The 13759-nt window shown below is 34.9% G+C and overlaps 1 protein-coding gene across 1 annotated transcript; it reads right to left on the bottom strand.

Annotated features, from left to right (window-relative positions):
* Window positions 1-10333: 10333 nt before the first annotated feature.
* On the bottom strand, window positions 10334-11272 carry LOC102852727 (olfactory receptor 6C68-like). Its single transcript, XM_006883944.1, has one exon. It carries the CDS (start codon window positions 11270-11272, stop codon window positions 10334-10336), a length of 939 nt encoding a protein of 312 aa, XP_006884006.1.
* Window positions 11273-13759: the final 2487 nt, after the last annotated feature.

Raw genomic sequence — 13759 nt, 5'->3', positions numbered from 1 at the left:
ATTTTATTTTCTCATAGTTTAACTTGTATTTGTTCTCATGTATATTTAAGGTGACATTGATTATTGGATACCCTATGCAGAACAGCTCGGAACCTTGCTCAATTCCATACCATTTTCATAATCTTTGCTGTGCCTAAATCTATTATTGCAGTCACTGTCTTGATTTTTTTTTGTTAAGAGTCTTTCTCTCCACTTAGAAACTTTCATCTTCAAATTAATAATGTGATCCCTAAGGGAAGATTTTCTCTCTTTGCTGTCTTGGAGATACATCTTTATTTTTCTAAGCTTTTGCTCCTGGATAAAGATTAGATAGTATAGTGGATTAAGTGCTAAAATAATAACTGAAATGTGTTGGAGTTGAAACCCACCACCCTTTTTAACCCTATCCCATTCACATCTTGTAAGTCTTCTTTAAAGATTTTCTGAGAACTCTAGTGGCTAGGTGGTAAGGAGCTGCGTCACCAACACAAAGGCACATGATTCGAATCTACTAGCTACTCAATCAGATAAAATCTCCACCCATACAATTTGCTGTCTGTGAAAATCCACCACAATGTCAATTATGGTTTGATTCTGGTTGGACATCACATAACAACAATATCAACAATAACAATAAAGATTTACATCCTTGGAAACCTTATAGAGTACTCCTACTTTGCCAAATGATTGTTATATATTTAAATCAACTTACGTTTGGTCTCCTGGGTAATCTTCAAATAATTTGACAACTCTCTTTCTTCTTCATCTTTGCTTTCTTCCTCATTTGTATTTTATTTGTTGTTGTTGTGAGCCTTCAAGTCGGAGCTAAACCATAACTGGCTCTCTACTGTGTTTTCTGAGGCAGTAAATAGCATAAGAGGAGATTGTTCTTTTCCTACAGTGCAAATGGTTGATTCAAACCACAGGCCTTTTGGATTGCAGAAAAGCTTATAACTATTAAGCCATCAGAGCAAAAAGCTCACTTGTATGACTCAAAAGAAATTGAGCCAAAATAAACACTACGCTAAGCCTGTCTCATTGACATAGAAAGGGCAACACATTCCCAGATGGGATTATAGCCATAGGAGTAGAAGTTTGGGTTTACAATACATATTTGGAGGATATACTTAAATCCATGACACATAGCAACAATAACAACAAAAACAATGAAACTGAAATACATACTGAAGTAATGAAATTGTGTTTCATTACTTAAAGACAAAACGTATTTTCATTTCAGCTTTGCCAATTTCCTGATGCATGTGTAGTTGTTAATTGTAATGTCTTCAAGGCAACTACAACTCATAACAATTCTACGAACATCAAGTCTGAAACTTGTCCTATCTTACACCAACCTCATAATCTCTCTCATGCTTCATTTTGTTTTAAAAGTCACTGTGCCAAACCATCTCTTTGAGAATCTCTCTTTCACTGACTCTCTGACTTTTCCAGAAGGATGTGTTTCCTCTAAGGACTGGTTACAATTTAAAATATGCCAAAACAATGTGAGACAGATTTTCACAGTCCTTGTCTTAAGGAGCACATTCTTCCTCATAGAGCTTCTTGAAAAATTTGCTCAGCATAAAATCCATGGTATATTTATTACTTTTCATAAACACCACAAGTCAATGTCATTGATTATTTCTCAATCTTTATCATTTTGTTGCCCAACTTTCAGATGCATAGGAAATAGTTGAAACTATCAAAGTTTGAATCAGGCATACCTTAGACTTTAAACTGTCTTTATTATTCTGTAGAACTTTGATGAGGTTCCTGATAGTAATTTCTTTCATAATTTGATGTCTTGGTTGCTGTTACTACAAGTGTTAATTGTAGATCCAAGTAAAATGAAATCGTTGACAACTTCAATCTTTTTCCATTTCATTAAGTTGCCTATTAGTCCAATGGTGAGGATTTTTGTTTTATTACTGTGGTAAGTGACAGAATAATATCCATACAAATACAAGAAGTCCAGTGAAGACCACTACATTCAAGTATATGCACCGACAACTAGAGCCAAAGAGGAGGAAATTGAGATTTCTACCAACTTTTGCAGTCAGAAATCGATCAATCATGCAATCAAGATGCATTGATAATAATGGGTGACTAGAATGCAAAAGTTTTGAACAGGGAAGAAAGATCAGTGGCTGGGAAACATGGACTTGGTGACAGAAATAAAGCTGGAGATAGAATAAAAGAATTCTGCACACTCAATGATTTAGTCATTGCAAATATCTTTTATAAGAAACACAGATGCAGGTTATACACATGGATTTCACCTGATGGTATGCATAAGAATCAAGTTGATTACATCTGTGGAAAGAATCACTGGAGAAGCACAATATCAGCTGTGAAAACCAGGCCAGGTGCCCATTGTGGAACAGACCAATTACTCATATGCAAATTTGAGTTGAAGTTGAACAAAATTAAATCAAATCCACACAAACCAAATTTGATTTTAAGTTTATCCCACTTGAATTTCAAAACTATCTCAGGAACAGCTTTGAGGCCTTGAACATCAATGAGCAAAGATCAAATGAGGTGTGGGAAGATATCAAGAATATCATCTGTAAAGAATTCAAAAGATCATTACAAAGACAGAAGAGGAAGAAAAGACCAAGATGGATGTCAGATGAGACTCTGAATATTGCATTAAGCACCTAGAAGCCAAAACTAAAGGAAGAAATCAAGACATTAAAGAGCTGAACAGAAAATTTCAAAGGGCAGCTCAAGATGACAGCAAGATATTATAACGAAATGTGCAAAGAGCTAAAGTCAGAATATCAAAAGGACTGAACTCACTCAGCATTTCTAAAACTAAAAGGATTGAAAAATAAATTCAAGCCACAGGTGGCAATACCTAAGGATGCTTTGGGAAGAATGTTACATGATCCAAGGAGCATTAAAAGAAGATGGAAGGAGTATACAGAGTTACTATACCAGAAGGAATTGGCTAACACAGAAGAAGTTCATGAAACAATGTATGAGCAAGAGCCTGTGGCGAAGGAAGAATTTCAAGTTGCTCTGAAAGAATTGGCACAAAACAAGGCTCCAGGAGTTGATAGCATACCAATTGATATTTTCAACAAACAGACTCTGCTCTGAATGTGCTCACTAAGTTGTGCCAAGAAATCTAGAGGACAGACACCCAGACAAGTGACTGGAAGAGATCAATATTTGTTCCCATTCCAAAGAAAGTGACACAATACAGTGTGAAAATGATCAAACAATATCATTAATATTACATGCAAGCAAGATTCACCTGAAAATTATCCAAAAACAGCTGGAGCAACACTTCAGCAAAGAACTGCCAGATGTGCAGGCCGGTTTTACAAGAGGCCATGGTACTAGGGATATTATAGCTAATGTTAGATGGATCTTGGCAGAAGATCTTGGCAGAAAACAGAGAGTACCAGAGGAATATCTATTTCATTGACTATGGAAAGGCTTTTGACTGTGTGGATCACAACAAACTTACTCTGAGAAGAATGGGAACCCCAGAACATTTGATTGTGCTTATGTAAAACCTATACTTGAACCAGGAGACAGTCATCAGAACAGAGCAAGATGACACTGCATAGTTCAAAATTGAGAAGGGTGTCTGCCATGGATGTATTCTGTCTCCATACGTTTTCTATCCATATGCAAAACAGAGCATCTGGAAGCTGGGCTGTATGAGGAGGAATATGGCACCAGGACTGGAGGAAGATTAATCAACAACCTGCATCATGCAGATAACACAACCTTTCTTGCTTAATCTGAGGAGGACCTGAAGTATTTCTTCCAGAAAGGCAACTAGATTCTTCAATATGGATGGAAACTCAACATCAAAAAAGACAAAGATTCTCACCACAGGGCAAGTTGGCACCACCATGACAAAAAGAGAAGAGATTGAGATTGTTAAACAATTTCAGCTTGCTCAGCTCCATGATCAACACTCTTTGCACCAATAGTTAGCAAATCAAAAAACAAAGTGCAATGGGTAAGTTTGCTATCAGATTTCTCCAAAGTGCTAAAGACCAATTATGTCAGTTGAGAGACTTAGGTGTGCCTTATTCAGGCCATAGTCTTTGCAATTGCTTGCTATACATCAGAGAGCTGAACTATGATCAAGGATGACAGAAGAAAGTGCTGGAAAAGAGCCAAAAATGAGTCCCATGGATTGCCAAGAAAATCAATTCATTTTTTTCTGGAGAGAGTAAAGCCAAATTGCTTCTCAGGTACAAGAATTTTGATGTTCCATCTGACATACTTTGGGCATGTTGTCAGGAAAGACCAATCCTTAGAAAAGGAAAGAGGGAAAGGGCAAGAGAGGATAGCCTTAAAGGAGATAGATTAACGGCTACTGGAGTAATGGGTTAAGTATGTCAGAGACAGTAAGACTGGCTCTGGCTAGGACAGATTTCACAGTTATTGTGGATAGGGTGACTATGAGTTGCAGGCAATGTGATGACACATCGCAACACTAGTGTTCCCTTGCTCTGGTCACTTAATACCCTCTTGATCCGAGCACAACTAAGTATTCTGGGACTTTCATTCTTCTCAATGTTAGCCGTAACTTTTTATGATCCATACACTTAAATGTCCTGAAAGAGTCAATAAACACACAGATATTCTTCTCATATTCCTTACTTTCAGCTAGGATCCAAGTGACATCAGCATTGGTGATGTTGGTGCTACGGCTTCAACTAAATTCAACTTGAACTTTTGACAGTTCCCTATCTATGTATTAACTGTTCTTTTAATGATCTTAGCAGTATTTTGCTCTCATGTAATATTATTGATATTGTTTGATAATATTCCCCTTCTCTGGATTACTTTTTTGGAAATGGGAATAAATATGAATCTTTTCCAGTCAGTCTGCCTTCAAACAGCTGTCCTTCAAATTTTCTTGCATAGACTGGTGAGCTTAATTGAAATATGTTAATCAGTATCTTGTTGATTACTGGGGGCTTATTTTTTGCCAATTCAGTGCCACTTTAATTTCTTCATTATCCTCAGCTCTTGTTCAGACAATACTTACTGAAATTTTCCAGTGCCAGTCAATTCTTTTTGATACAGTGACTCTGTATTACCTCTATCTTCTGTTGATGCTTTCTGGATCATTCAGCATATTGCCCACAGCATCTTTCAATATTGTTGTTATGGTTGTTGTTTTGCGCTGTCAAGTCACTTGGGACTCATAGAGACCCTATGTACAACAGCCCTAAACTCTACTCTGCCCTGTGCCAATCTCACTGTCTCCGACACACCCATCCCGATTACCCCAGTCACTGAATCAATCCACCTCATAGAGGGCCTTTCCCTCCTGCACCTGCCCTCCAACTTCCCAAGCATGATGTCCTTCTCCAAGGGCCGGTCTCTTCTTACAACATGACCAAAGTATGTCAGACGTAGCCTCAGAATCCTTGCCTCCAAGGAGCAGTCCAGTTTAACCCTTTCCAGGATGAATCTGTTTGATTTCTTAGCAGTCCATAGTACACTCAGTACTCTTCTCCAACACCAAAGCTCAAAAGCATCAATTCTCCTTCTATCCTTCCTAGTCATTGTCCTACTCTCTGATGCATAACAAGTGATCGCAAAGACCATGGTCTGTATCAGACACACCTTAGTCTCCAGAGAGACACCACTGCTCTTCAGTATTTGGAGAGGTCCCTAACAGCAGACTTTCCCATCGCAATATGTCTTTTGATTTCCTGGCTGCAGGTGCCGAGAGTGCTGACTGTGGAGCCAAGCAGACTAAAGCTATGAACAATCTCAATCTCTTCACCATCCAGCCTGATGCTGCCAATTGGTCCAATGGTGAGAATCTTTGTCTTGATATTGAGCCTCAATCCATATTGAAGGCTGCAGTCCTTGACCCAATCAATAGTGTTACTCGAGGCTAAATATGTTTTTCAGTTCTCTCAGCTTTGAAATGCAGAGCAAGTCCTTCCCTTTTTAATCTCTAAGTCCAGGCTCTGCACATTGCTATAGTACTTTGCTTACCATCTGGAGTTATAATTTGAAATCTTCTATTCAGTTCTTTTACTTTGGTATCTTTTCCCTTTGCTTTGGCTTCTTGATCTCTAGTGCAATTTTTAGTCTCTTCAGATAACCCTTCTGTTTTTTTTTTTTTTTCTTTCTTCTCCGTGTTTATAATGCTGTTTTACTTTCTTCATGGATGATATCCATAATGTTGGGTTGAATTATCCAATTAGATTGACATTTCTAGAGTACAATCCCTTACCGTTAAGCTACTAGATGTCATATCTTGTGTGGAAATACAAATTCTCAACAAAGAGTGAAATCTGAGTGAATTGATTTAAAACTTTGGTGTTTCTACTGAAAAGTCACTTTGAGAAGTTTATATTTAAGGAGTTGGGCTCTATCTCTATGAAAACTATATAATATATATAAATATTTATAGTTCATCCTTATAGTTTTCTTTCTCCACCAATGATTTATTCACTACATTTTAATCTTTATATAATTCATTTCTTTATATATAAAGAGAATGAACCCTTAAATATTTATTTCATATTTTAAATTATAAACTAATATGCAATGCTATTGCTGGGATTATTCTATCTTTGACCGCTATGACCTTTCCCAGTTATCTTTTTTCTCCATTTGATATAATTCCAACACTACATTTAATTTTTTGAGGAACTTCTTACTTCATGCCCTTCCCAAGTGTTTTAATTGGAAATAATGTCTTTGGTGTGCATATTAATTGATACCACAGCATTTTTGTTATCAGATATATCAGATGACAGAGTAAAAGAATGTATTTGTAGTTCACCCGTTTATGTATTATTGCTGTTGTGTTTGTTTTTTTTTTGTTTTTTTTTTATGTGCCATTGAGTCGCTTGTGATTCATAGCAACCCTAAGTACAATAGACCTGAAACCTGCTCTATCCTGTTCTAACTTTGCTGTCTCTGGCACACCTACCCTAATTACCAAAGTCACTGATTCAATCTGTCTTATCAATGGTCTTCCTCTCTTTCTCTGTCCCTCCACCCTTCCAAGCATGATGTCCCTCTCCAAGGACTGGTCGTTTATTGCAACATGGCCAGAGTATGTCAGATGAAGCCTCAGGATCTTTGCCTCCAAGGATCAGCCTGGTTTCATCCTCCCTCGTTGAAACTTTTTTCTTCTGTCAGTCCATGATATATTCAACACTCTTCTCTAGCACCATAGCTCAAAATCATTAATTTTCTTTCTATAATTTTTAGTCATTGTCCATCGTTTTGACACATAGTAAGCAATTGCAAAGACTATGGCCTGGATCAGAAGCACCTTAGTCTCCAGACTGATGTTGTTGCTCTTCAGTACTCCAGAGAGATCCTTGACAGCAGACTTTCCCAATACAATTCATCTTTTAATTTCCTGGCTCTTGGTACCAAGAGTGTTGATTATGGAGCCACATGAACTAAAACTGTTAACAATCTCAATCTTTTTACCACCTATCATAATGCTGCCAATTGAACCAGTGGTGAAAATTTTTGTCTTGTTGATGTTGAGCATCAATCCATATTGAAGGCTGCAGTCCTCGATCTTCTGCAACAAGTGCTTCAGATCCTCCTCGGTTTCAGCAAGCAGGGTTGTGTCATCTCCATAATGCAGGTTGTTGATGGGTCTTCCTCCAATCCTAATGCCACATTCCTCCTCGTAGAGCCCAGCCTTCTGGATGATCTGTTCTGCATACAGATTTAAAAACTACGGAGATAGGACACATCCCTGGCATACACAATTCCCACTTTTGAACCATGCAGACTTCCCTTGTTCTGTTCTGATGTCTGTCTCTTGGTCCAAGTTTAGGTTTTGCGTAAGCAGAATCAAAAGTCCTGGGATTCCCATTCTTCTCAGAATCAGCCACAGTTTGTTCTATACATAGCTACAAATATATTTCAGAATCTTTATCACCTATTCACTGATGACTTTTATAAATTTATGTAGATATGGTAAATATATAATGCCATGTATCCACAACTGTGATTCAACCATTTCTTAAATATCTTCTGAAATCCTGTATATATCACCTGCTAAAGCCCTGCCACACACACACATAGCCCCTACTGATTAATAAGCATCTTTTCATTGTTTTATAACTAGTATCTATATAATACTGCCATCAAGTTTATTCCAAATATGTGACCCTCCACTGAGTTTTCAATGCTGTAAATCTTCATAAAAGAAGATTGCTCATCATTTTTCTGTGAGTGACTAGTAGATTCAACCACAAATACTGTAACACGTAATTCACTATGCCACTAGAGCGCCTTAATTTTTATATTACTCATTGTTATGTCATCGTTCAATTATAACACATCTTATTTGTTAATTTATATATTAAAAGACATTGTATTGCCTCTAATACTTGGTATCTCTGACTAAAGCTGTTGTAAACATTCATATGCAAGAATTTAATAAATGTTTTCAAATCAACATAATTTTTGTTTTGTGTGGTAATACCAAGCTTAGTTTTGTGAGAAAGTAGCAAATTGTCTTCCCATGTGCTTATACTAGTTCACATTCTATTCACCATATTTTACAATGAAAGAAAGAGATTGATGGTATTGTTATTTTTTTAAACTATCTTTTTAAAGTATGTAGACGCATACACCAATCTATTCACCTACATGAAATTGATCACATTTTATGAGCTATAAAACTTTATGGACTATAAAACTTGCTCTTCTGGTCGGGAAAAAGGATGGTTAGATATATTTCATCCTACCTTCATAAATGAATCAGGGAACTCTCAAAGCCTACTGGGCGAGGTGTTGTGCAGTCAATCCAAAGAACAGATGTTCAGTTTCACTACCTGCTCTGTAGAAAAAGATGCATGATCTCCTCCCATGTGATTTACAGCTTCTGAAAATCTTGTGGAGGGTTGGCTATGAGATGATTCCAACAATGACTGATTGACTGACTGACTTCAAAAATTTATGAATAATTATCTTCTTTTAAATGGTTATTGTACTAGTACATAAATTAATTTTTAAATATATCTATTTTACTTTATGATAAGATCAATGTTTATATAATTTAATAATTATCACACACACCTTGTATAATAATTTCCTGATTATACATCGCCAAAATGATGCTTATTTGTTTCCAATCATTTATTACACAAAAACCAGGAATAATTAGTATTAAACATATACTTTGAATACATTTTGATGAAACTATTTATATGCCATAAAATCCTAGATGGAGATTTTTCCAAGTGATAGATTATATTAACTGTTGATGAAAAAGTATATCTGCAGTTTTTAAGCAGATCACATGACGTTCCAATTTGCCTATTATACTTGCTATCTTCACCTCATCCAAATATTTACTTCGTGCAAATATTATGGGCAGAATCTATATTAGTTCTAACATGTAAAACATAGCTATTATTGTTGTTTTGGTTGTGTACCATAGATGCTGAACCAACCCATAGCTGACCAACTGGCTTTTAGAGGCAGTTGATTGCCAGCTTCTCTCATGGAACAGCTGGTGGCCTCAAACTGCATGCCTTCTGGATAGCACCACAGGTTCTTGCCACTAGGTCAAAGATAGGTTTATTTATATTATTGTTGTTGTTAGGTGTTATCGAATTGAGTACGACTCCTAGTGACCCTATGAACAAAGGATGGAAACGCTGTTCTATTCTGCGCCATCACACTTCCTGACACAAAAGTGCCCATTGCAGTAGTCAGTGTCAATCCACCTGGTTGAGGACCTTCTTCTCATGTATCTTTTCTTGCCATGATAAATTAATTATATTTATATAAGTATTTATATTTTACATAAGTATAATAAATATTTGATATATTTATAAATAATTCCTTTTAGTTGATTTAAATAGCTTATTTTCTTGCTGTTTATGAATTATTTACTTTTTCAGTTGGCTTACAAGAGCTTGTTAAACAATGTCATTAATTCTTTCTCATAACTGTATTACAAACCTATTGCTTTGATTATATTCTTTAAATAATTTTCATTCATGTTTGTCATATTATTTTAGATTTTTAGAAGTTTGCTACTTAAATATGTCATTCTGTTAAAAAAATGGGGCAGAAACTGTCTTGCTTAAGAATTATTTGCTTGTATTCATAAAAAAATTTTGAAAATCACCAGAAAATAGACATAAATTATTTAACCTGAACATTACTGATTAAAAGTGATATATTTTATTTTACACAGAACATTGTTAAATGATTACTTGCACAATAATGAATTGATGGAGAAATTAATGCTTAAATAACTGTAAGATTACTTCATTACCCTGCTGTTTAAATAATTAGAAATATTCATCACTTTTATGAAAATATAATTTACATATATATTCACATGTTATTTTTCCTTGAGTATTTTTTATTTCTGAGAGAAAAATGCAATTTTTTTCAGTGAGTCTTGAAAGGCCTGTTTAACTTGCTTATTCCTTAAGGTATATATGAAAGGATTCAGCATTGGTGATATGGATGAAATGAGCAATGATACCCCTTTATTAATCTCTACTTCATCTTTTGCAGATGGCTTGATATAGATGAAGATACAACTGCCATACGTAATAGAAACTACAATCATGTGGGAAGAACAAGTGGAAAAGGCCTTTTTCCTTTGTTGGACAGAAGGAAATTTTAGAATTGTCCTTATGATATATATGTAGGAGAGAACTACACATATCAGAGTGAGGATGAAAGTCAATACTGCACAGGCTATAACCATCTGCTCAATTAACCATGTGTCTGAACACGAGATTTTTAATATAGGGGATGCATCACAACCAAAATGATCAATTATATTGGAGTCACAAAATTCTAGATTCAAACCCATGCTGAGTGGTGGGAGGATAATCATTAATGATGCCATCCAACAACAAATAACCATTGTCTTGCATACTTTGTTGCTTATGATGGTCATGTAATGCAAGGGTTTGCAGATTGCCACATATCGATCATAAGACATGGTTGCCAAAAGAAAAAATTCAGTTACCCCAAAGAGATCAGTAAAAAATATTTGACAGGCACAGGCATTGTAGGTAATTGTTCTGTCTCCAGAAGATATACTATACAAAAATCTTGGAACACAAGCAGTTGTAAAAGAGATCTCCAGGAAAGAGAAATTTTGAAGGAAAAAATACATAGGAGTTTTAAGATGAGAATCTACCAAGGTGAGTGTAATGATGGTCAAATTTCCAGTCACACTCAACATATAGGTGGTAAGTAGAAAAATGAAAATCAAAACCTGTAGCTGAGGATCTTCTGTTAGTCCAAGAAGAATGAATGTTGTTATTGCTGTGCGGTTTCTCATTACTGAACTTCAGGCTTTTAGCCACACCTATATGTGAATGTCAGAGAGAATTGAACTGCTTACCTCAGTAACATTAATCTTATCAAACAAGAATGAGTTGTATTTGTTGAGACATAGAATATATGTTGTTGTGAACTGTTCTTAATTTATTTGTGCAGAATAGGATAATGGAATTTTTAAAAATCCATTGTTATTATTTAAGTATAGTTTAACTTTTCTTTCTTAATTGTTTTAACTACATGATCATTAAGTTTAAAATTCTACACCTTTTTTTGTGTACTTTGACTTTTAAACATCTAGTTTGTATCTACGTGTATCTCCTTTTGTCTTCTAAACCCATATCTTATGCCTACTCTTTAAATTACTGTTGTTCAACAGAATGGCTTTGCTACACTGTCTTGTTGCATTTTGAGAAAATGTTGAACAAATACCTTATGGAAGAAAAACAAATATTCTTTCTTGCATTCAATTATCTTGATTTAGAATGGCACATTTACATACTATTGCAGGGTCCAAAATTACAGCTAACCAACTTGTGGTCAAATTGAAATTTATTCATAGCTCTTCTTCTAGAGAATTTTCATAGGATGTTAATCACACAGGATGAGATTGCCCATTTTTCCTCTGAAGAGCATTTTGTGGATTTGAGCCACCTGCCTTTGGGTTGGTAGCACAATTCCTTGTCCACTAGGCCACTGGAGGGCCTCCGAATTAAATCATGGTTTAATTGAGGGGTTTCTTAACTCTGAAACTATATGCATATCCTTCTTTCTGTGTTCCTTTAAATGCACAGTCTTTGTGTGTATTTACTAATTTTTCCCTTCATTCTCCACCTGTTAACTATTTTACCTTTACTTTGTAAGTCTTAAAATTGTCAATCATATATTTTTTAAAAATATTTTATATTAGTTTGCATATATAAATTAGTATAGTGTTCTATTTATATACATTGTTTTTCACACATTTCTTTATTCACTTTGTGTTTCATACAATTATTCTTATACACAGTGTTTTCTTAAATTAATCAACTTGGATCCAGGCTCACTATTACCCCACCTTTTCAGGTCCCCACTGGATCTTTCCTAATTCGTTCACCCCCTTCTTCTGTCCGCCAAACTCTGAGACCTCTTGATTTTTTCCTCTCCCCAATTTGGCCCTTCTCTCTCCTTTCACCTTTGGAAAACACACATCTTAATAGTAATCCTTCTAATTTTACGATAATTGTCTTAGGCATTATTTTTCCTTATTACACTAACATCTTAATTTTATTTGGTTTACAGTAAGAATATATATATAATGTCTTTTACTGTGTTCCAAGCACTGTTCTAAGTATATTTTACATAAAACAGATATAATCCTGTTTGATATAGTGGAATATATTCAAAGTTATTAAAAATGAGAAAAACCAAAGTGCAGCCAGGAAAAATGTATGTGAAATATTGCCATGAAATTTGTCACTGAAATGCCATATCCTAATCCTAATCCATTGTTGGTACACATTTACCTGGATGTCTGGTTTAATAGACACAGTTTATATTTATATTTGAAATATTTAAGTCTAATATTTCATTTTCTGAATTTTCATGAAATTCTTGATTGCCTTCCTCCATCTTGCCACTATAAGGCAGAGAGTAAAAAACACAAAGCAAAACCAAAACCTCAAGTCACAAGCATTTTAATACTTACCCTTACAGCAGGAAGTGCTTCATGGCATTAGTTGCAGTTTATTTTCAGATGTTTATAACAAGATATAAGTATGAATGCTGTTTGCGCAAGGAAACACAGTCAACCTGAAAGGACCCTGTATAAAGCTAGAGTACTTTTACAACCATAAAATAATTTTTCAAGAAGAAGGAAGAAAGTATTTAGATTAAGTTGGTATTGTTGTTAAAATCTAAGAATGCTGTGAATAAGTTATCAAATAGAGATGAGAGATGCATATTTAGCATTAGTGCTAAAACTAGTTGTTTTATGTATTGCCTTTTTAACAGGAGATAATAGAGTGTACAGATAAGAGTCCTTAATGAGTCATTATTGAAAGCCACTAAAGAAACTTCAATATAATTAGTCTTGGCAGCCAGCCATGCACAGACAGTAAGGGGACAGAACCTTTAGGGACAAGAAGAACAGCAATAGAATCATGTATACTGTTAATAGTTTGGTGCAACATAAGTTAAATATCATTAATTTTTTTTCTCTGTTTTATCTAAGAAAATGGAGTTTGCATGAAACTCGTCTACTTTTCTAAAATAAATAACTTAATATTATTAAAACTAAGGTGGACAGAAAATGACACAAAAATAAAAATGAAATTATTATAATAAAGTCAGAAATTATTCTACTGAAACATTAATTTAAAAAAATTTTGTGACACCATTTTCATTCAACATATTATGGTTGTCTCCCTTTATTTATAGTCATTTGGCTGAACATATATAGCAAAGTATTCTACTCAACAGTATGTACACATTTAGTTTATTTTGTTTG

Source organism: Elephantulus edwardii, unplaced genomic scaffold (assembly GCF_000299155.1).
Source record: "Elephantulus edwardii isolate Elephantulus edwardi_28Jun2011 unplaced genomic scaffold, EleEdw1.0 scaffold00030, whole genome shotgun sequence".
Lineage (NCBI taxonomy): Eukaryota > Metazoa > Chordata > Mammalia > Macroscelidea > Macroscelididae > Elephantulus > Elephantulus edwardii.
This window is presented reverse-complemented; position numbering and strand designations above follow the sequence as displayed.

Bases quoted from the DNA above. Each gene is read 5' to 3' on its own strand.
- LOC102852727 (XM_006883944.1), bottom strand. From the start codon at position 11,272: ATGAGAAACCGCACAGCAATAACAACATTCATTCTTCTTGGACTAACA.